General features: G+C 39.7%; 1 protein-coding gene and 1 non-coding gene across 2 annotated transcripts in view; both read left to right on the top strand.

The window, feature by feature from the left end:
* PAPPA2 (pappalysin 2) overlaps positions 1-24,375 on the top strand; it is a 170,232-nt gene extending 145,857 nt beyond the window's left edge. The window contains exons 20-22 of the mRNA XM_042464359.1: positions 1,224-1,295; positions 16,630-16,728; positions 23,148-24,375. Coding sequence (XP_042320293.1) covers positions 1,224-1,295; positions 16,630-16,728; positions 23,148-23,222 — 246 coding nt within the window. The 3' untranslated portion in view covers positions 23,223-24,375. The remainder of the gene's footprint in view (positions 1-1,223; positions 1,296-16,629; positions 16,729-23,147) is intronic.
* Positions 16,312-16,414, top strand: LOC121930210. Its single transcript, XR_006103864.1, has one exon. It is a non-coding gene; the product is annotated as a U6 spliceosomal RNA (small nuclear RNA).
* Positions 24,376-24,753: the final 378 nt, after the last annotated feature.

The following is a 24,753-nucleotide window of genomic DNA, read 5'->3' as shown; positions in this document are numbered from 1 at the left end:
TTAGTTCATTTTTCAAGATGTAGATTAAAAACTGAGACACAGCGTGGTGGAGTGGATTGAATGCAGGATTAAGACTCTGGAGACAAGGGTTTCAATCATCACTCAGACATGGAAACTCACTGGGTCTCCTTTGGCAAATAACACTCTGCCAGCTTCAGAGGAAGGCAAAGGAGAACCCCCTCTGCACAACTCTTGGCAAGAAAACCCTGTGATAGGTTTGCCTTAAGGCTGCCATAAATTGGAAGCTATTTGAGGGCACACAACAACAACAGATTAAAGTCTTCTCACTGATTTAATACATTATGTTGTTTCCTCAAGTAAATTCAAGTTTGCACCAACAAAAGATCAGAGTATATGTAAAAGATCATAAACATGAGTGCCACTTAGATTGTTTTTGTATCACCTCAATAAATGTACATGCTGGTCTTTCTTATTTATGGATTTTGAAAAGTTTGGAATATTTGGGACACTAGGAGAAGAAAGTGTAAGATATTAAGACATTATACTTGAATATCCAGAGGCCAGCTTGCAGGGATCAGTGGATGGGCAAGTCATAGGAGCTTCTCACACTGCAGTCATTACTTCTACATTTCAAACATATCTCTAAAACCATGAAGCCTGAAAATCTAGATGTTTTCATATAAAGAAAATGCCAGTCCTGAGGTTTTCAGAACCAAATTACAAAATGATAATGCTTCTTGGACTTGATAGATTTTCACACTCAGATGGTTAAAAGAGAAAATAGATTATAGGTTCTTAGATGATTTTAATTGTTTTTAATTTTATTGTAATTTGTAAAAATGTTTTTATCTGTGAGCTACCTGGGTTCCCATCTTGGGTCCTTTCTGGGAGAAAAGCAGCATACATTTTCACACTCAGATCATTGAAAGAGAAAACAAACTGTTCTTAGATGATTTCAATTGTTTTAAATTTTATTGTAATTTTTTAAAAAATATTTTTATTTGAGAGTCATCTTGGGTCCCTTCTGGGAGAAAGGTGGCATTAAAATAAAATAAAATAAACCCTAATAAGATAATGATTAGAGGAATATTTAATATTCCTCTAATCGGGGAATATTTAATATTTATTGTAATGGCACATTATCCTGGGATATGAAATTAAGAAATGTGGTGCAAAAACACCTTAAATGGCTAAAAGTAAATTCAGTAGTGTGCTGGACATTGCTTTCTGGTTCACATGAAACTCCTTCTGCCTCTCTTCAGAGTATCGTGTGCACTGGAAGATTGGAGTGGCATCCAGATCCAAAAGCCATTCATTGCATTGCTTCCTGTGAGGTAAGTTGTGTGAGTTTGTCTCTGTCTTCCTGTGTGTGTACATGTCCAGAAGAGAGATGTAATTCTTTAATTACCATGTTCTTCCGTATAAGAACGAATATGTTCAAAGGTTTTCTCTTCAGTGGGGGGATTATGAAAGGTTTGCTCATTTCTGTGTTTTTCACAGGCTTCTTTTGTCAAAATCCAACATTCTGTGCAGAAAATTGTGGGTTGTTTAATGGAACGCAGTGTTTTCTGTTTGAAGATGTGGGGTCCTTTTGTATAAAGACAAGGGTTTTGCACAAATGAAATTTTCTCAAAGAGGAGCTAGGGATGATGCAGCACTGAAACCTACCTGAAAGTGAGCTGAGATTGACTGGTGGGTTCTGTTGACCAGAGTTTGGGAAATGCAGATGTAGACCGAATCCTTTGCTATGCAAAAGTCAGTGTGAGAATGGCAGGGAAATTTGTGCTTTGGAGAGGAAAACTGCTACTTGAATGAAAACTTTTTTTGGTTTGTGGCTCCTTACATTCTTTTTGACTAGAAATCTTGATGTCTTTTGACAGTTTCAAATTCTTGAGAGGCACAATCCTCAGGCAAGTGAAAAGGAAGTTTGCTTTGGCAAATGTAGTTCCTTAGCTTGAGGGAAATGTATGCCCACTTCCATTAGTGGCAATCTGTTATTTCATGAATGTTATTTTAAACATAAAAAGACATTTAAATGGGGTGTATTACTAAAGCCAGTAGCATTCTATGTATTGTCAAAACACATATGAGAACAATTTTCAGAAATCTATAATTCCCCCCCCCCCAAGTTTGCTTGCTTGTTTTTTTCCCTCTCATATCCAGAGTGGTATTGTGGAGTGTTTTGACTCTTCCTGCATGCAGACTTAAAATGTAGGGCTAGTTCTAACCATGCAGAAGGAGGAGGCATAGTCTATAGGTGGTAAAATGAACAGTGTTTCTTCAAAGTAGAGGTAGGAAAGGTTGTTTTTGTTTTTGTTTATAATATGTCTAAAGTCTATAAGAAGAATCTAGCAGATCAAGCTAATCCATACCCACCATCCTGATTTTGTGTTTGCAGGGATTTCATAAATTAGGGGAACATGAATGAAATCCTCTACCCATTCTGCCAAATCATTTCCTCTTGTATGGGTAGATCTAGTTTGAATCAGGCTTGAGTTCAACTCAGGGTCAAAATCCAGGAATGATTTTAATTGCAGAAGAGAAAATGAAGGTTTCTTTCCCACCCCAGCTTCTGGTTTCTTCCTTCTTCATAGAATCCTAGAATCAAAGAATCCTAGAGTTGGAAGAGACCCCAAGAGCCATCCAGTCTAACCCCACTGCCATGCAGGAACTCTCAATCAAAGCATGCCCAACAGATGGCCATCCAGCCTCTGCTTAAAGACCTCCAAGGAGGGCGACTCCACCATTGAGGGAGTGTGTTCCATTGTTAAACAGCCCTTACTGTCAGGAAGTTCCTCCTAATGTTGAGGTGAAATCTCTGAACATAAATTTTCTTTTCAAGTAAAACATCATATATAACATATATGAACATTCTTCCATGCACAAACGATCCTAGCCAAGAGGCCATTTCAGGCAGCAGTCAACACCTGGGTTGGGGGATAGATCACACACTGTAAGGGCAGAGAAATAACTGATTAAGTTACTCCAGGTCTGATCCACTCTAGCAAATAAATTCATACCCATGATTAGGTTAGATTTCTATCGATTCCCTATGACCCCTTGTGAAATTGTAGAGAGCTTCTTCCTTCTCTCACCCCTTTTTTGTCCACCCATTCTCAACTGGAGGAGTTTTGACATCTGCAGAAAAATGCCTTTCCAGTAATGTAACTAATATAATGTAACCAACTTTACATTTGTTGCCCGTCTCCTCCTCCTCCTCCTCCTCCTCCTCCTCCCCTCACCTTTTTCCATCCTGTTTCATAACCCTGCCTAAGATTTGAGAGCCTTTGAGAAATGTGGGACTGATGTTTTTGATCTTACTGCCTAAATATTAAACCATTAGATTGATTAATTAATTAATGTGTCTGTGTTGGGAGACACTCTTAAAGGCACTTGCTTACTCATGATCACTCACTGGGGCATAGGTGTCCGATGAGAATGCAAGGTGGGTGGTTAGACTGACAAACAAACATGAAAGCCTATTGGTTGATAGGTGTAATGCATGCCTGAGTGTGTAAATGTGACCAAAAATAACCTGGGGCAATGATCGCATGGAACTGGTGGGATACTTCATTTTTGTGCTGAAGTGAGCTCAGGAAAGGAAATGGAGTGGCTCTCAATGCACATTTGGTGTGTATTATTATGGTAAATTTGATGCTAAAGAGAGTCAAAAAATAATGCAAGATAATGCAGAATGGTGCTGAATTATATTTCTAGTGTGGAATCAGCTCCAGTCTTCCTAGGAATCCTGGGAAATCCAGTTCTGTGGGAGAAACAAGTCAGAATTATCAGCCTTATCATTAAACTACAGTTTTGAGAAGTCTTCATTGGATGAAGCCACAACAGTTTATCTGATATGAGACCTGCAGTGTTTGCATCTGATATAAGACTTGATACTGCTTGTGTTGTTATTATTTTAAAAATATCCTCTTGACTAGATCAAAAACCCCAAAGGAAACAAACCAGGTTGCTGTGAAGTCGAAGGCTTTCATGGCCAGCATCCATAGTTTTTTGTGGGTTATTTTGGCATTTAATATCCTTTAGATAGATCCAAGCTCCTTTTACAGTATTTCTCTTTCCAGTGGCAGAATTTTCCTGTTTGTCCCACTACCCACAAATCTTTCTGTCCATTTCAGTTTCTCTTTGCTAGAGATGGAAATAATATTCATTATATTTCATTTCCAGGCAGAATAATGGGTTTCTTTATGCTTCAGAAACTTTTCCCAAGAAGAATAAAAGAACAGTATAGATCCTTAGCACTTAAGAAAGTATTTTGGGGAATTATTCTATACAGAACTATGTGCGTGCTTTTCTGCACATAATTTGTGCACAGAAAACATCTTTTCTTTGCAAAATCGGTGTTTGGTGTGGAAACCATGTTTCCAGACTAGAAAACATATTTTCTGTGTAAAAAATTAGGTGTTTTGCACAAAAAAATCACATGCATTTTGACAACAGAATAATACTGTACCCTGAAAGACTTTCCAGAATTCAGACACCTCTAAAGAACTGTACAGTAGCATTTGATTTCTCCCACAGGAGCATAAAACAACAGAAACCTTTTGTTCTGTATGCAAGGATAAAAAATATATATGAAGATTTCTATTCTTACACTTTGCCAAGAGTAGAGTATGGCAAAGAATAAGCCATATATAAACTCAACAGGAAGGGTGCACAAGAGGGGAAAGAATAAGGAATTTGGAAAGCTCAGTTTGTGGTACAGTCGGCTGTATATTACAGAGGTTCCTAGGGCAGTTTGTCCCTGTGCTATCATGAGAAAAACAGATGGCAAAAATAGCTAAAGTGGTGGTGGGGAGATAGCAAGAGTACAGAATGACCTGGAAGCACTCTGCTGAAGAAGAATGAGACGAAACCACCGGGAATCAGTTCACACGCTGTTGACAGTTTCTGATCTAGTCTAGTAGTTAGTGTTTTGTTTTGGTTTTTGCCTGACTCTTAATTGGATGAGCAGGTTGGCTTTGCCTCTCCATTCCAAAGACTTGGAACAGGTAACTAGACCAGAAGTAGCCAGCTATAGACATATTATCCAAATCCATCTTGGAAAGAAATTTCTTTTGGCCCTTCCCAATATCTTGCTAAGTACGAAAGTAACTACATTTGTTTTGCAAGAAGTACAGTGACATACATACCCTCCCAACCCTGCGTTATTTTACAGTAGCCATATGAATTTACCTCGTTGGTAATTACCAGGGCCATAGGTCTCTGGTTGTGTCCTCAAATTTGATTCCACATCTTTTGATTTAGAGATACTGTACCTGGGGCTACATAACTCAGACCAAAATGATTTTATAGTTGTATATGATGTTTTACTTGAAAAGAAAATTCATATTCAGATATTCTAAGCAGCAGGGATATTCTGAAGTCAATCTCTAATCAACTGGTTTGTTTGTTTGTTTTTTAAAAATTTATAGGGCCATATCCTAGAGAAATCTGCCCCATACCTGCGCAACACTGAATGTTTAGTTTTATAGTCTAAAAATGGTGGTGCCATTTTTAGAATATAGATCTTGGCCCTGAAGGAGTTGCCCTGTGTCACAAAACTGATTTGGTGGAAACTGGAAAACCTGGATGTGAGTTGGAAATAAATTAGAAAATAAAGAGGTATCTGAAGAAGACATTTTATAGTGTAATTGGTTAAGATATGGCTTCTACTGGTGGCACAGTGGTTAAATGCCTGTACTGCAGCCATTCACTTGAAACCACAAGGTTGTGAGTTCAAGACCAGCAAAAGGGCCCAAGCTCGACTCAGGCTTGCATCCTTCCGAGGAGGGAGCTAAAATGAGTACCCAGACTGTTGGGGGCAAATTAGCTTACTTGCTAATTAGCTTACTTGCTGTTCACCGCTATGATCTTTGGAATAGCGGTATATAAATAAAACAAATTAATTAATTAATTAATTAATTAATTAAATTAATTAAATTCCTTGTTGCAGTGTCCCAAATCCATTAAAGATTTTGGACAGGAATTCAAAGATTTTAACAAAACATTAAATTTACTAAAAGAAGAGCTAATGAGATTTAGTCACCCATCTGTATTTTGAGATTTTTGTTTTACATTGCTGAAAGCCTTTGTTTAAATTTGGCCTTATTAGAAAATAGGTCAGCTTGTGAAGTTTGATGAGGCATACTGTCCCCAAATGCACCAAAGGCTTGCACAGCCACACATTTAAGTGTCACTTTCTCTGCACCCACTGCAAGAAAAAGGCAAATGCTCATCACCTTTAAGATTCCCCCCTCTCGATGGAAAGCATCTACCTACCTGCTTTGGTTAAACAGATTGAATTGCCTGGAAACCCCCTGAAAAGTTGTTAATCTGCTTGTTAACAAAGCAGGAAGATGCATACCATTTTTAAAAGGTGTTATTACTCCTGTAAATAGAATCATAGAATCATAGAGTTGGAAGAGACCGCAAGGGCCATCCAGTCCAACCCCCTGCCATGCAGGAAATTGAGATCAAAGCATCCCCGACAGATGGCCATCCAGCCTCTGTTTGAAGACCTCTAAGGAAGGAGACTCCACTACACTCCTAGGAAGTGTGTTCCACTGTCCAACAGCCCTTACTGTCAGGAAGTTCCTCCTAATGTTCAGGTGGAATCTCTTTTCCTGTAGCTTGCATCCATTGCTACTGGTCCTAGTCTCTGGAGCAGCAGAAAACAAGCTTGCTCCCTCCTCAATATGACATCCCTTCAAATATTTAAACAGGGCTATCATATCACCTCTTAACCTTCTTTTCTCCAGGCTAAACATCCCCAGCTCCCTAAGGCGTTCCTCATAGGGCATGGTTTCCAGACCTTTCACCATTTTAGTCGCCCTCCTTTGGACACACTCCAGTTTCTCAATGTCCTTTTTGAATTGTGGCGCCCAGAACTGGACACAATATTCCAGGTGGGGCCTGACCAAAGCAGAATAGAGTGGCACTATTACTTCCCTTGATCTAGACACTATACTTCTATTGATGCAGCCTAAAATCGCATTGGCCTTGTTAGCTGCCGCATCGCACTGTTGACTCATGTTCAACTTGTGGTCTACTAGCTGTGCTTTTTACAAGCTCTTTTGGAAAAGGGACATGAGGCAAAAAGTGGTAGGCATCTCATGCATGCTTCAGGGTTGCTGACTCTTGGTTCTCCACACTGTGTAACTTGGATGTACTGTATATCAACTACCGTTCTTCTAATTTAGGGCTTTTGAGGGGTGAAAACAATTCTTTTTCAGTGACATTATTTTACTGCAGTCTGAAAATCTGGCTTTTTTTTGCAGTCAAAATGATTTAAGGATGATTTGTCTAAGGTCCTATATCAAGCAAGTAGAGTACAGTGCTCTATTGCACAATTCCTTGCCCTACAAACCATCCAATTGTCTTGATTTGGCACACAATTTACCAATGTTTTCAGATCCTAATAATAATAATAATAGTAATAATAATAATAATAATAATAATAATAATAATAATAATAATATACATCCCACCTCTCCCTATTGAGGATTGAGGTGGGTTACAGCAGAGGTAAAATACAAATACACCTGTGTGTATTAACCTGTGCCAGTTTCATTCTCCTCCTCCACTTTCCTCCCTTGTCTAAAGCTTATGTCAGTTTCTGGAAGCTGAGTTCAACATGCAAAAGTAGTGTGGACTCAATTAACTCAGCAGAAAGGGGGGGGGGGGAGAATCCTTTCCTTCCCAGGAGACTCAAACAAAAGCAAACTGCTGCAATTTCTTCCATCTTGTGTGCCCTTCCTCTTTAAAAACATTTACCATCTGGACCACACTGAGGTTGCTTGGTCACAAATGTCCTCTCTTTCATCAGTGAAATGCTGGAACATATGAGCCTGCAAAACTCAGAAGGCTGCGTGTGCACCTACAAGAGTCCCTCCCCCAATATATGTTCATTAAATATGGTTGGGAGGATTATTAAACTTTTTCAGCTCATTTCCACCTGGTTTACATTCATATAGCCATTGTTTCCTAGTTTTTGATTTAAAAAATAAAAACATGTATGGACTTGATTCAAGATGGGAGAAGCCCCCCAAGCTGGGTAAAATGGTACCCATAATAATCCCCCAAGACTTCAAAGTGATATTGGCTATTTTAAGGGTTTTTTCTTACAAATAAATTGGGATGTGGCAATGAAAAGGGGGAGATGCAGCACCCAGGACCCTCATATAATGTTATCCTACTCCCCACATTTTCAGTTAACTGGAAAGCAGGATACAAGGCATACTCAAGTCTAAGTCTTGACACAGAAAACCCCAGGTTACCCGAAAGAGAAAGATAATATAGTTACCATCATTGCCCATAGTGTGTGTATTCATCCTGCCCATGTATAAGCTCAAGCAGGTTTTGCAGAAGTTCAGAAACCTGCAAAATTGGTTAGAGCGGATGTGGTGGCAGTCAGACAAAAGAAACTAGGATCTCCATTCTGCACAAAAAAGTTTCTCACACCACCATAACTATCATATGAGTTTATCACACAGGAGGCATCCCATGCAGAAACAGGATTTAAAACGGGATTTAAAACCTGAAAAAGCCTAAAAAGACACACAAAAGCACAGTTGATTTTCAGTCACACCAAGCCAAACCTCACCCTTAATATTCCACCTTATTTTTCCAACCCCCAACACTATGCAAAGTCTCAACACGCAGAACTATCTAGATCAATATATATATATATATATTAAACATAAAACAGTGATCATATATGAGCTGAATACATGAAGGGAATATTAAATAACTGGATATGTCTAATATTATACTTGATCTTGTCGGCAAGACGGATGGCTGATCGGGGTTTTAAGTTGTTTTTAATTTTGTATCCATGTATTTTATAACTCTGCCTGTACTGTATTTTATCGTTGTGTTCACCGCCCTGATCAATGGAAGGGCGGTATATAAATAAAAATTTTATTTATTATTTATTTATCTTAATTGGTTCTGACACTTTGATTGTGAATTCTTGCATGGCAGAGAGTTGGACTGGATGGCCCTTGTGGTCTCTTCCAACTCCATGATTCTATGATTTTCATCATGCTTCCATCTGTTTCTCCTATCTCCCTCTATTGTTGTTATACTGTACATCTTTTTTTGCACTTTGTCTTCGAGCTCACTGTTACAGACTGCCAAAATAAAGCTGCTTCGGGTCTCTTTGGAGGTATGCTATTTAAATGATGCATGCATCCTAAGAATCCGGAAGCTGCACCAAAAGCTGCATTCCAGTGCTTAGGAATGGAGTGTGGCTTTGGTGTGACCTCCGGACTCTTAGGACCCATGCATCATTTAAATAGCATACCTCCAAAGAGACCCGAAGCAGCTTTATTTTGGCAATCTGTAACAGGCCTTAGTTTCCCAATCAGTAAATTTCTATGTAAAGCATAGAATCATAGAATCATAGAGTTGGAAGAGACCACAAGGGTCATCCAGTCCATGCAGGAAGATATCTTTTATGTAGGATCTGTGTAAGAGTTTAATTCTACCCAAACTGACAATTTCAGTATCTCAGAAATAGAGATTAAAATTTTGTTTCTTAACATGTCTGAATGCCATTAACATTCCGCTTTGAATTGGTGCTAATTTAGCAGTCATCCATGTACAAGGAATTGTAACGTGTTTAAGAGTATATTGACATTTGATACTGTCTGTGCGGAAAGAGGTTAGTGTAAAACGACACAAGTGATCAGCAGCACTGGACGAAACCAGAAATTGGCAGCCCAGATAGGAACACATAAGCAGAAAAGCATATTGGCTGTAAATGTTTTTAACACCACAGATTTCTTCTTCAGTTCATATTTTCACTCATTCACTATATTTCATTATGGAACAGCAAACTCAAAAAGAATAATCTTATTACTGGGTTTACATAATCACTCATCCCCACATTTAAAAAAATAGAATGAGACCCTGTTGGTACTAAAGCTGTCATGCAGAGATTATGTACTGCAGTCAGTACATTATTTGAATGCACCATCATGTGGTGACAGTTGGTATTTACTACTGTACACTTATTTTGTAAACTGCCAAGAGGTGAATTAGAGCTACTCAGTCTGTGTTTTTCTGAGCTTCCTTTCAAAGTCTTTGAGCCAGGTTTTCTTCTACTGTGTACTCAGCCTCTGGGATGAATGCTAATTGAAGGGGAACCTGAAATAGACTAAGCTGGGCCCTGGATCCACAAGTGGAAAGATTAATACATGTAGCATGACAGCAAGAAACATGAAGGATTTTCACAAAGGGATATGGGACTGTAAGCTACCTGAATGGCAAAAAGGTTGCTTTTAGGAATGAGGCCTTTTTGTAATTCAGGCGGGATACAGACCACCCAGAAATAATATTTAGGTGGAATATCTTTTCCCGTAGATTGCATCTATTGCTCTGTATCCTAGTCTCTAAAGCAGCATTAAACAAGCTTGCTCTATCCTCAGCATGGCAATCCTTCAAAGTTTTGAACAGGGCTATCATGTTACCCCTTAATCTCCTCTTCCTCAGGTTAAACATAATGAGCTCCCTAAGTCTCTCCTCATAAGGCATGGTTTCCAGATCCTTCACCATTTTGAATTGTACTGCCCAAAACTGGAAAAAGTGTTCTAGATGAGACCTGCCCAAAGCAGAATAGAATGGCATTATTACTTCCCTTGATCTAGACACAATACTTCTATTGATGCAGCCTAGAATCGCATTGGCTTTTTTAGCTGGCGCATCACACTGTTGACTTATGTTCAACTTGTGGTGTACTAGGATTCCTTGATCCTTTTCACATGTAGTCTTGTTAAGCCAAGTGTCGCCCAGCCTATATCTGGGCATTTAATTTTTTTCTGCCTAAATCCAGTACCTTATATTTCTCCCTGTTGAAATTCATTGGTTAGTTTTGGCCCAGATTTTTATTCTGTTCAGGTCATTTTGAATTTTGATCCTGTCCTCTGGGGTATTAGCTATTCACTCTAATTTGGTGTCATTTACACATTTTATAAGCATGCCCTCTATTCCTGCATCAGAGTAATTGATGGAGATGTTGAATAACACTGGGCCTAGGACAGAGCCCTGTGGCACTCCACTGGTCACTTCTCTCCAGGATGAAGAAGAGCCATTGCTGAGCTCCCTTTGGATTTGGCTGGTTAACCAACTACAAATCCACCTAACAGTTGCATTGTCTATCCCACATTTTAGTAGCTTGTTTTCATGAATATAGGTTTAAGTATAGAAAGGAGAGATCAGTCAAATGTTTGGGACAGATTTAGACAAATATTTCTGCCCAGGAAAATAGTAGATAACACTCTCTGAATCCTGGAACAATGTACTGTGTCCTTTTAATATTGTTTATCTGTGTCGCTAAGCTGAAGATCTTGCTGTATTTGCTATAACTAAATAACACACATATATTTGAGATTTGCCCCTTGAAATGGCCTTCTTGCAATAGATATTACATTACAGAAGTTGTACTTGGAGGTTAAATGCGAATTTATTTTAGTTTGGATATATTTTACAGCTGGAATAGCTAGCTGGAGAGAACAGCTTCTGGTTAGTTTTCACTGAAAATGGCCTTTCAGGATAGTGTTCACATTACACTGATGATGATAGTTGACTGTTAAGTTGTGGTTATAAATTGTCTGGAACCCATTCTCTCCAACATGCTTTAGGCTCTTCCAAGCAGTTAATCCCGTTAGTCAGCCTTTTTTATTATTTTTTTCCTATCTTTTTAAATTATTTTTTTAGAAATTGTCAAGAAAACTTTTGACATGAGCTGTCATGTTTCCTGAGAGTTGTCATAGGAATCTGTGTTTGTTTTGGCCTCTGTTTTTGGCAGCTTGAAGTGGTTGGGAGGCAAGCAATTAGTGGTTGTGTATATCCAGTGTGAGGACAAACTCTTCTCCCCTTCCCAAGTATCTCCTCTTCACAGATGCTGATCTGGAAGTCATTTTACACTAGCATCTGGGGCAACAGGAAATTGTTTTCAATAATTGTAAATAAACTAGATTTTCAAACAAACGTATTTCTAGTTTTGTCAGTGAAGTGCCAATATGTATTTCACGGGGATGGGGAACTGCCTATGCTGGTTATTTTCCTTGTCTGCTGCCCTTTAGGGAATTAGCAGATGGGGAGTATTATTGTTGTTGCCCTCAGGTCACATAGGTATACTGCATCAAAACATTAGTCCATCTCATTTAAATAAATGCAGAAATTATCAGGGTTTATTGTAGCATTATGAATAGGGATGCCATGATAATTTAGCAGGTCCACTTGCAATCCAGGTAGTGTAGTTCTATTCATATTGGCAGTGAGCATGTCTACACAGCCCATTTAAACTGGTTTATCCCCTCCCTCACAATGCCCTGTCTTCACGACGTACATCCAAAACCCTGATTTCAGTGCAGACTGTAGTCTGCTGCAAATCCACCCATTCCTGCCTTAAAACAGATTAAAAAGACTTATCTCTTGCTCTAGATTTCCCAGACAAACCTGGAGCATGCCGTAACAACACCAGGCAGCTGTTTGCACTCGTGTCCCAGTATGCTGCCCAGTTCCACTGCCGCTGGCATGAGTTGTTCCACTTGTGATTGATACTAGGCACCTTGTTTCTGACCTTGTGCCAGTGGTCTGTGTAGAGAGCCATCCAGTGCTGCTACAGAGTGCAGAGGCAATGAGGAGAATTCAGAGCAGCTCTGGGGCCAGAATATTCCAGGATCAGCCTGGAGTGTTCTGACCAGTGAAAATGAGCCCCGTAATCCCAAACACTGCTTTTGTCCGAGTCTACCAAATGCATTTTAATAGATAAAATCTCTCTTTCCACCTGCAACTAAAGAAGGGTCAGAGAATTTATAGTTGAATTAGTATCCAAACGTACAGTGCACTGAAAGAAATGAAGTAGCTAGCTTTCACCAGTATTTGTCTGTTCTTTCTAATGGACATCCAGCATAGGCTGGGTATTCATAAAAGTAAGGCTGTTTGAGACACATCATAGAGCAGTGGTGGTGAACCTATGGCACATGTGCTTTCTGTGGCATGTGGAGCTCTCTCTGCTGGCATGTGCGCTGACTCCTCCTCTTCCCTGCCCTCCCATTCCTTCAACTGAGCCAGTTAAAGGCAGAGCCAGTTAAAAGCAAAGGAAGGGGAAAGAAGGAGCAGGCATGCACCTGTTCCTTCCCCCTCCTCCTGTGCCTTTAACTGACTCCCAGAGCTTGTTAAAGGCATGGGAGGGCAGAGGAAGGAGTGGAGGGGGGTTGCCCTTGCCATCCCTTGAGGCTGAGAGAGTGTGGCTTGTGTATGTGGTGCCTTCAAGTTGTTTCCGACTTATGGCGACCCTAAAGTGAAACTATCATGGAGTTTTCTTGTCAAGGGGGGGGGGGTTGCTATTACTAGCCCGATGCTGGGAGGGTATGCCTTGGGGCCCCCCCCCCCCCGAAAAGGGATGTCCTGGCTCCAGAAGGTGGAATTCCCCGCCCCCAGACAGCGGGTGACACCTGGTGCCGACTGCCACTGAGTTTGGGCGCTTACTCTCTAAAAGGTTTGCCATCACTGCCATTGAGTTTTCATAGTTGTCCACGACTATGGGGCATGTCCCTAATTATGTGATATTTCATTGACATTTATTTTATTTGAGTCAAATATAGACAGTTTTTGGCAACAGAATGAACTGCTTCACAGAGCACATGTAGACGCCAATAGCACAAGAGGCTAGGATAACCTCTCTTATATGTAATGAAAGGCTACTTTTGTCTATCTCTGACTATCAACCATAACATCTCATTGTACACTTCTGTGTTGAACAGATAGAAGACAAGCACGAGAAGCTGCCTTTTTCTTTGTCTTATAAACTTGGTGGATAGCTGCTAGAATGTTGTTCCTGATGGACCTTTGTGTAGGAACATTTGGTATCTGTATTATACAGCTCAGCTTGATCCTGTCTTTCTGTCCATATTGATCCTTTAAGGACTGAATCATATCCTTAGCAAATATTTCATTTTTCACATGTATAAGCTGAGCACCCACCAAGCACTGAATTATAAGCCCCTTTGACCAACAGTTTCTTTTATCCCATCTTGCAGTGTCTGCTTGGGATGACATATTTATCTTCAAAGCATTGGAAATTCCTTCCTCTTCCATTTGAGTCCCAGTTCTGTAGAGCCATGCACTGAAGTTGTCTGGTTGCAGTTTGGGAATTAAAGCATACCCACTTGCCCTGGCTTGAGCTATCTCTGCGCACTTAAAATCTCTACTCTTGTTTTTAAAAGCTCAGGAGGGAGTGAAGGATGCATTGGAAAAGTATCTGGGGTTGATGACATGTAGGAATATTTGGTATCAATATTAAACAAAGTGCAGTGGAGCTAGTGGAACATGAGCTTGTGATAGAAACAAGAGAAAACATTCTGAAAGCTCTTGTAAGGTAAAGGCAAAAACATATTTATTATCTTAAGAAATCCATCTTAAGATACCATTTCAAGATGAGATAGACAAAAGAATGTGTCCTATACTTGGTTCTCGTGTGGGTATAAGGTAGCATCAATTGTTGGGTTGTTCCAGACTAATATCTTGAGAGAAGGGGCAAATGGCATCTTCAAGTAAGAAGGGAGTAAAAGGTTTGAGTACAGAGACCCAAGAAAGACACAGTGAAAAGAAAGGGCAGGCATTTTCCATACACCCCTCTCTCTTCACTTTGTACAAGTGTTGATCCCTCTTTGCTTCCAACATTTTGATGAGATCCAGCATAAACTTATGTTGATATGATAGGAGCATTGCATTAACGTGAACTTCCATTATTGCAAAATGCTGGCCAATGTTGTTTTAATGACAGGTTAATGGTGGGATAATGACAGGATCTGTACTACTTCATCTGAAAGCCTTGCATGCAATTGGTATCATTTGCGCTTCCCAGACAGGATAAGCGTGAATCTCATCTGAAAGTCCTACCTGCGTAATTGCAGGAAGAATAGGACAGGACCAGGATGTCCCTTGTCTGATAATCCCCGTGGAGTACAGAGCTTTTAAAAATTACTTTTTAGACTTCAGTTTCCAGAATGCCCCTATTGGCTGTGGGTTTTGGAGTGGGATTGTTTAAAAAAGTAACTACTGAACTCTGATATAGTGTGAAGTCGAAGGCTTTCATGGCCAGCATCCATAGATTTTTGTGGGGTTTTGGGGCTATGTGGCCATGTTCTAGAAGAGTTTCTTCCTAATGTTTTGCCAGCAGCTGTGGCTGGCATCTTGAAGATTATAGTGATCATGATGATAATACTTGTCCACCTTACAGGAGTGAAAATTACTCTTTGATTCCTCTGTAATTTTTCAAAGAAAGCATAAACAACAAAGCCAAGTTAAGTGTCAAAGAAAAAGCTGAATTCTGCCATATGTGTCTAGTATGGCTATTTGGCACATTTGCATATTTTACAGAGTTCTGATAGTCTTCACTTTTAAAAAATTCTTTAAAAAATTTATAGCAAATTTTCACACTAACCACATGAAACTAAGTGTATGTGAATTCATTTAAGCTGTGCATGTGGTTTTGCAATTGAAATGTATACTTTTAATTTTGCTAGTTGTTTGTCACAATTATTGCCATTACATTCAGTGATATATGGGAGTTATGATTTATGTACAAAAATGTTACTAAGGATGGTGTGGTATGGGAGGAGGTTAATGGGGATATGTGACACCATGAGTTACTGCATTGTGGGACACTGACCCTAGTGAGGCCACTAACCATATTCCCACCTGATTTCATATGTGTACATGTAATCATGTCTTAGCTATAACTTTGCCTTAAGCTAGTAAGAGAGTTATGGTTGTCTGAGGCCGCAATCACATGAAGACTGCTGTACATGCCACTGGATTGTGTTGTTATAGTTGGGTGAATTTCTACCAGATCAGACCTTGGGAGTTGTTTTTGTTGAATGCATGTATATTTTAATATCTTAGAATACTTATGTTTAGCTTTTTTATTTACGTTATAAGAAGCCTTTGCTATGGTGGGCACTTTCATTCCCCCTCTGCTAGCTAAATTGTGATCTGGGAGATATATTTTGAATGCTTGACAACAGGGAAGCATTTCAGTCCATTTCTTTCTGTGATATTACATCTGTTGGAATTGGTTTGCAGCATTTGTTTTTGTTTGTGGTTTGAAGCTCAGGTTCAGTGTGCTGGAACATGTCTAATATATGTATAGCAGTCCATAAACAAGGCAGTGAATGCTAATCTCTTGTTAACTATGAAGTCTAAGCTGTGAAGTTGACCTCATGCCTTTCAAACTGATTCTTTCAGAATAGAATTTTTTTTAAAGGCATACTATTTTGTGTTAGCTGAAGCATTATTTGGGGTCATTTGGGCCTCACTTTTTTATAGTTCATATCTGTCTCGCTTCAGCAGCACATATACTAAAATTGGAACGATACAGAGAAGATTAGCATGGCCCTGCGCATATCTGTCTCTATCTTCTGGTGTGGTATACTAATTAATTCTCTATGTCTTTATTGATTCATGTTTCATTGAATAGCTTAGGGAAAGGCGAGATTGGAGGATTGTCGTTTTTTCTGTCTACGTAAAGACAATGCTGCAATATATATATATATATTTCATGTTCAATATGCCACAAAAATCATCATTGGTTTTGCCTCCACCTTGCCACCCCAATCATTTTCTGCTTACTGAATGCTTGTTTCATTCTCTTTATAGCCTTTCCAGGCTGACGGCTGGTGTGACACCATCAATAACCGAGCCTATTGTCAGTATGATGGTGGGGATTGCTGCTCTTCCACAGTCTCCTCCAGGAAGGTAACTGAGATGCTGATTAACCATCCATATCATAGCAGCTTTATATTTATAGGCAAGAATTTGCTCCATTATTGATCTGGTCTCCACTTAAATTCCAGCCCACATTTTCCATTTAGAAATAGGTTTGGGGGTTGGCTAGCAGTAGCAATTGCATAGGCCCTCTATTTAGGGATGTTACAGCTTACTTGTCTCATTCCTGTGTGTGAGAAGAAGGGACACATTTTTTCTTCTTCTTGTATGTGAGATGGTGAGATATTTTCTGTCAGTCTCCTAAGAAATCTTACATGTGCGAGCACTGTTTTTGCACAGTTTATGTAGTAAAGTATGGTGTGGCTGCTTTGTTGCTTGGACTGTTAAAATGGATGCATTGTCTGGGTTGTTTGGTCGTTTTAATCAATCACCTTGCCCTTCTCTGCTTGCTATTATGTGTCCATCACTTTGCAAAGGGAAAGTTTGCTTCTTTATACAGAGACAGTTTGTGCATGTTTGCAGAAAAATCAATGGAAAAGTATGTAGTCATCTTATTCTCAGTCTAACACTACAGCTGAGAAATTTTGTCACAGTTAATGAACTCTCAACAGGTTGTCTTGAAATGTCGTTGAGGATGAGTAATTTAGCAAGGTTTCTTCACAGCTCATGCTGTACCTCTCCTCTTTCAATGTACTGAAGATATTTGCCTCAAGAGCACAGTATATTCCTTGCAAAATAGTATTAAGTAGGTAAAGCAGTGGCTGTAGTGAAATCACTATATATCCCAAAGTTTTGAATAGGAGAAAATGCACAGTATTCAACAGAAAAATGTAATGTAGAATGTAGTCCATGTAGTAAAAAAAAAACCCTGTTATCCTTGATATGCTTCTCACAATAAAGGGTTCTCTTCCAAACTTCTCATAGAGGTTGTTAACCTGTGCTTGGGCTATACCACTTTGGACTGTACATGGAGGTTTGCATGATTGAATGCAACCACAGCAACAACAAATTCCCTAAAAAGGCACACTAGATTTTGATTTCAGTGGATAGCAGTGCCTTTTTATATCAGTAGATGGTTTGCCATTTACATCTGTTTGTAGACAGGGATGATCTGGCCAAGGTTCATGCTTGTAACCGCCTGATTGGATTGCTCCAGTGTATTATACATGGGGCTGTACTTGGAGCCATGTCAAAATCATCTGTTTCTCACAATATGACCGCAGAATTGTATCAGGTACAGTGGTACCCCGGGATACGAATTGATCGCGTTATGAAATTTCCGGGATATGAAAAAGTTAGATTGGAAAAAACTGTTCCGGGATACGATATTTTTTTCGGGTTACGAAATTTATTTCGGCGCGAAATTCAAACGCAAAGCGCGGCTAGCGGCTTTCCAGCGGTAACGGAAAGCCTTTTCGGGTTGTGAAATTATCGGGTTACGAACGGAACGGCGGAACGAATTAATTTCGTAACCCGAGGTAGCACTGTATAGCCAAGCATAATCAACCCATTTGGAAGGAGCTGTCCTGGCTACCTATTTTCTTCTGCGCCTGATTCATGATCCTGGTGTTTACTTTTAAAGTTCCAGATAACTTGCAGAAGCATCTCACTCTCTATCAGCTTGCCCATTATTTAAGAGCATAAGATAGTGCTCTTCTCCGGGTAACTCAGATTAAGGGTGTAAAGATTTTGGGGAAAGGTATCTTAACATATTAAGACATCCCACTGGGAAATAAAATTGTCAGCCACTGCAAGGTTTTGTTTTGGTTTTTTTGCTACTAGATGAGAACAAGATTGGCCCCAGGCAGCCAGTACACATTCACTCCCCATTGACTTTTCCAGCTGTCACCTCTCAATTGCCTGACTGCTCTCAATTACCTTTTTGAAAACATTCCTCTCTCACTCACCAAAGCCCCTCCATCCCATCACAGAACTCTCTGTGCTGGGACTGGCTGTGAAACATGTGAAAAACCATTGACCAATGTGGAAAAAAACTCTTGCAGTCTCACTCAATGGAAAGCAATCATCATCAGAGATGCTTTTATTTGGATTTCCTGCATGGCAGGGGGTTGGACTGGATGGCCCTAGTGGTCTCTTCCAACTCTATGATTCTATGATCATCATCATCATCATCATCATCATCATCATCATCATCATCATCATCTCTTGCCTGTGGGAATGAAATAAGCAAGGTTTTACCTCCCTACCTTAGGTTTTCTTTGCATAAGAGAGTGTTTTCTCATTTGTGGCCCGTATACTGTGGCATATTGTCACCAATGAGGTGTGACTGGCATCAGCACTGCAATTATTATTTTTTCTTTTGCCAAATGATTTAATCAGCTAATTCAAGCTGCTTTGCTGCTTTTCTCTGATTGACTAAATGTTTTTGGGGTGTTTTTTAAATATATATATTTTGATTCATATTTTAAATATATTTGTACACCACCTTGATATCTGTAAAGCAATGCTGTTAAGCAGTAACAACCTAGATGTCCCCTCACCTTTCCCATTTTTTTTCAATTCAGTGAGTATTTTGAGGAGCTGCATTTCATCGTGTGAGCTCTCCCTAAGAGCCACAAATAATACAGCCAGCCCAGACATATTTGCCATATTCATGGGAACTAGGCCTCATGGAAAGTCCAGTAATGTACTGAATTAACATGTCTCAATTGTGAACAGCCTCCTTGCTCTTGTGGCTACCTGCTTTGACCTTCCCAGCCTTTTTCATCTGGTCTTTTTGGTGTCTTTCTAGGAAGCAGTACTGCTTTATCCTTTGATATTATCTTGTCAATAAACTTTTAACAACCCCCATGCCATCTGAAAACCAATGCAACTTACTGATCTGGCACTCTGGCAACAGACTTGAAAATAGCCATTGAATGATCCAAGACATTTCATCCACTATCAGCCAAATTATCATCTTCTGGATGCACACAAATGCAGTTCATGCTCAGCTTATTTGATTACTCTGGGTGGCTAACAAGATAATGGCAGCATGATTTATGAATGAGCAGAAAGAAAACGACTGCTACATAGGACTTTATCACACAATGGTTTTAAATTACAATTGTAGCAAGAAAATAGCTTATTTGGTAGTACGTATCTTACAACATTGTCCCTCACCCTTTGCTCCTGTGCCTTTAAAGTGTTGTTAGAGGGCATCTTTTCACTAATGGGAAAACCTGTCAATAAGTGGCCAATCACACTGCCACACCATTACTCCATAGGTGTAATAACTGACAGTTCACATCATTCCCGATATTAAACAGTCATATGGTGTCAGTCTCCTCCTTTCCCTCTCCCTCTCCCTATTGCCAAGCATCCTGTTTCTTTCTTTTTTCCTCTTTTTAGCCACTTTCTTTTCTTCTTTTCTTATCAAACCATGTTCACATAATTCTGTTATAGCAGTACACTTTATTTTAAAAAGAAAGACACACTGGGTAGGGCACAGGGCGGAAAGGAAGGCAGGGTTAAGGGTGTAGAGCAAGTGGGACTGTCAGTGGTCCCCATTGCACAATTGAAGATAGGTGTGATAATTAAAGCACCAAACCTGGTATGTTTCTGTTCTCTTAAAGTAACATGATTGCAGCAAGGCGAAGGTGAAACTGAGGTTTGTGTGATAAAGTACATAGTCAATAAAATAACTGCACTTATACCTCCTTTGTTGAAGGAGTGGGTAGTGGATGAGACATCTTTAAGTCTCCCTAACATCAGCTGTCCTGCTTAGTTCCTGTAAATTCATATCTGTGACCTCCTTAATAGAGTCCATCCATCTAGCACGTGGTCTTCCTCTGTTTCTACTTCCCTCCACCTTTCTTAGAATTATTGTTTCTTTCCAATGAGTCATGCCTTCTCATGATGTGGCCAATGTACGACAACTTCAATTTAGTCATCTTGGCTTCCAGGGAAATTTTTGGCTTTACCTGTTCTAGGACCCATTTGTCTGTCTTTTTGGCTATCCACAGAATCTTCTCCAGCCAACACATTTGAAATGAATTGATTTTCTTCCTATCCATTTTCTTAACTGTCCACCTCTCACATTCTAGGGGACACAATGGCTTGTACGGTTCTAACTTTCATGCTCAATTGTATATCTTTGCTCTTTAGGATCTTTTCTAGTTCTTTCATCACCAGGAACAGATGATATTCCAGTTGGACTGCTTGAACCTGCACTGACAGAATCATAAAGAATTCTTTCATAGCTGCCTTCCCCATTCTTAGTCTTCTTCTGATTTCTTGATTACACTTCCCATTCTGATCAATGTTTGATTCGAGGTACAAGAACTCTTTTACTGTATCTATTTTTTCATTGTGTAGCTTCTCCATGAAAATTATTTTTGTTTTCTTTATGTACCACAATAAGCATCCTTTGCAACTTTCTTTCTTGATCCTATTAGTTGTTCTACACTTCTGATGTTTTCTACTACTAGTATGGTGTCATTGTTGATATTTCTTCCTCCTGTTTTCACTCCTCCCTTTTCCATGTCCAAGCCTGCTTTCCTTATAATATGTTCTGCATATAAGTTGAATAGGTAGGGTGATAGGATGCAGCCTTGTCTGACTCTTTTGCCAATTGGGAACCATTCTGTTTCTCCATGTCCTGTTCTGACAGTAGCCTCTTGTCCTGAGGACAGATTCCTCATCAGGACTACCAGATGTGTTGGAACTCCCATGTCTTTAAGGGTGTTCCATAGCCTTTCATGATCTATGCAGTTAAAGGCTTTACTATATTCTATAAAGCACATGCTGATTTTCTTTTGGAATTTCCTGGTGCGCTCCATTAGCCATCATATTTTTGCAATGTGGTCCCTAATGCCTCTTTCTTTCCTAAACACCGCTTGGACCTCTGGGATTTCTCTCTCCATGTATGATTGGAATCTATGTCACAGAATTCTGAGCATAATTATGCTTGCAATGGGAGATTAGCATTATGGTCCTATAGTTGCTGTAGTCTTTTGTGTCTCCTTCTTTGTAGATGGGGAAGTATATTGACTTGTTTCCAATTTGTTGGATATTGCTTTGTTTTCCATATCTGCTGACATATGTTTGTTAGCACTAGGTATTTATTTATTTATTTATTTATTTATTTATTTAATTTATATCCCACCTTTCTCCCTGGATGGACCCAAGGCAGCTCACAGATAAAACCTTTAAAATTGTTGTAGAATTCAAACAATTAAAACATCTATCTATAAAATCATATAAAATATACACAATATAAAATATAATATAAAATCACATAAAATATACACAAGTTAAAAACAGTTGAGTCTGTCGGTTGATTCATCTTCCTATGGCTCTTCATTCCGTGTGTCCTTCATTTTTTCATTTCTTTTGTGTAATTCTACTCTGTATTGCCTCCAGCATCTTTTTATTCCTTCCTGGTCTTGAATTATATTATTTTTATTGTCATAGAGCAATGGTCCCTACACTGTGCCCTTTAAGTGATTTTGGACTTTAGTTCCCAGAATCCAAGACTATTGGCTAACATGGCTGGTGCTTCTGGGAGCTGAAGTTCAAAATCTCTTAAAGTGTACAGTTTGGGGACCACTGTCAGAGCACCCGAGTCCTCAGTTTGAACTTCCCTTTAACTTCCTGGATCTTGTGGAAGAGGTCTCTCGTTCTTCCCTTTTTGTTATTATCTTCTATTTCTTTGCATTGATCATTGTAATAGTTGTCTTTGTCTTTTTGCACTAGTCACACTACTGTCACATTCATGTTTCTGAATTTATTCCTGTCTCCCTTTTGTTTTGCTTCTTTCCTTTACTGCTTCTAGCGTTGTATCTGTCATCCATGGTTTCTTCTATTTCTTTTTGGCTACTGAAAGTATCTGATTGCAAGCCTTGCTTACATGTATGTATGTCTGCTTTTAGACAAGAGACAGGGGGCTGTACACTAGCCCTTTACATCCTATCCCAAACTCCCTCCATTAACTAGCAAGCACCAAGAGAGGCTGCTGCTGCTGTTGCTACTGACTAGTTGGGAGGTGTGTATGGGAGGCAATGAATTTAGTGAATTTAATCTAATTTATCCCAGAAGGAAAGGAAAAAGAGGGCGAACTCCATCTATGAGTGCACCCTTGTTTCTCCCTCATTCTGAGCCTAGACCAGCTGGTTCTTCCTCATCTGAATTTCTTTCCCTGTCCCTTCTCAGCAGTGATCCCTCCTGGGGCTTAAAAGCTGGGAGAGCAAAGGTAGGACACAGAGCAGTATGAGCAGAGCATTGTACTCTGCCTGCTTGTTGTACAATCTTGGCTGATGATTATTATTGATTGATGATGATAGCTGGGTATGTATTACAGGACAATTGCATTTGTGGGGTGAGGTGAACAAATTGTTTTGATAAATAATACAACTGAATGGAATGAGTGCATAGTGGAGGTTGGTGGGGATTCTCTGACAGTCTGAGGCTTCTGTATTCTAAAACCCTCTCTTCTCCAATGTCTTCAGGTGGTCCTTTTTCCTAATGGCTGTGACCAGGATGAATGCACCTGTCGGGACCCAGAAGCAGAAGAGAACCAGTAACAATACCAATGGAGGCTTGTGTTGTCAAGGCCACAACTGTAGGGACCTACAAGGACTTGTGTAGGAGCAGGAACAGGGGAGCTTCAAGGGCTGTAAGAAAGGACTTCACTAGAAGCACATTCATAGATGCTTCTGGAGGCATCTGTGTACAAGGAAGAAGGAAAGCTGCAAAGGAAAGGGTGGAGAGAGGGAGAGGCATGCAAGAAAAAAGTGATCACCCTCAGACCCCCAGTTCAACAGAATGGAGACACAAGCCACAACGGCCTATTCCACAGCCTTGTCAGAAATATTGGCAAACTGGCTTAAGGTCAGGCCTCTGGGCTGCCTTCATTGCATTACTGTATCAATGGTTTCCTACCTACAACTGTTTTATCTTTGCTCTGAATGTTGTCAGTAATCTCCCCTTCAGTGTCTAGGGTTTGATTTAGCAAGGGAGAAGGGGAGATAAAGTGATCTGTCTGCAAATATTTAAGCATAATTTTATGACAAATCTATATTATATTTTTATTTGCTGTTTATTAAGCTGAACCATGCTGCTGTGAAGTAAAAGTATACTAGAAAATATGTGGGTTTGTAATGAGAGATATTCCCAGAAATTGAGAGAGTCCAAGAACTGGGGGTCTGAGCAGAATTAAGAATGTTCCATCCTGCCCCATCCTGGATTTACAATTTCAGGTCGCCAGTGGAAGTTTAAATGTTGAATGTCCCCAGAGTTCCCCTCCTACCCCAGACCTCCATACATGTGGAGAACAACCCCAAACCTCTAGCCTAGTCCTCTATATGCCATTGTGCATTTATTCTGTTTTGCAGGGACTACCATCCTGCAGTGATACAGTCCAAAAAGCTTTACTACTTGATTGTGCTCACAGTATATGCTGTCCACAAGGTAGGCACTTCTTCAAGTGATGCTCACACACCCTCTGCCAGTCTCAAAAGGGATATTTACAAAGATCAAATGCTACAACAGAAGTTTGGTACATCTAAAAATTAAAAGCAGTGAGATGACCCATCTATTCTCCATTAAAGGACTATATAGCAGGTCTGTTCTACATCAAAGGACCACACTTCAGCGCATACTTAGAATCACAGAATTGTAGAGTTGGAAAGGGACTGCAATGATCATTTAGTCCCCCTACCATGCAGGAATACACAACTAAAGCACTCCTGGCAGTTGGCCATCCAACTTCTGTTTAAAGACTTCCAAAGATGGAGGGTCCACCAGTCTCCAAGGCAGTCTACTCCACTGTCAAACAATCCTTACAATAAATTAGTTCTTTCTAATATTTAGGTGAAATTTCTTTTCTTGTAAATTGAATCTACTGGATTGTGTTCTAGTGTCTGGAGCAGCAGAAAACAACTTCTCCCCATCTTCTGTATGACATCCCTTCAGATACTTAAATATGGCTAAAATATCAACTCTCCATTTTTTTCTCACTGTAAGACACCCAGCTTCCTAAGCCATTTCCCATAGGGATTGGTTTCTAGACCTTTTATCATCTTGGTTGCTTGATGCTAAGCCTTAGAAATGCTA

This window comes from Sceloporus undulatus, chromosome 4, assembly GCF_019175285.1.
Source record: "Sceloporus undulatus isolate JIND9_A2432 ecotype Alabama chromosome 4, SceUnd_v1.1, whole genome shotgun sequence".
NCBI classification, from domain to species: Eukaryota; Metazoa; Chordata; class Lepidosauria; order Squamata; family Phrynosomatidae; genus Sceloporus; species Sceloporus undulatus.
Note: the sequence above shows the minus strand (reverse complement) of the source record. Positions and strands in the feature narration are given on the sequence as shown.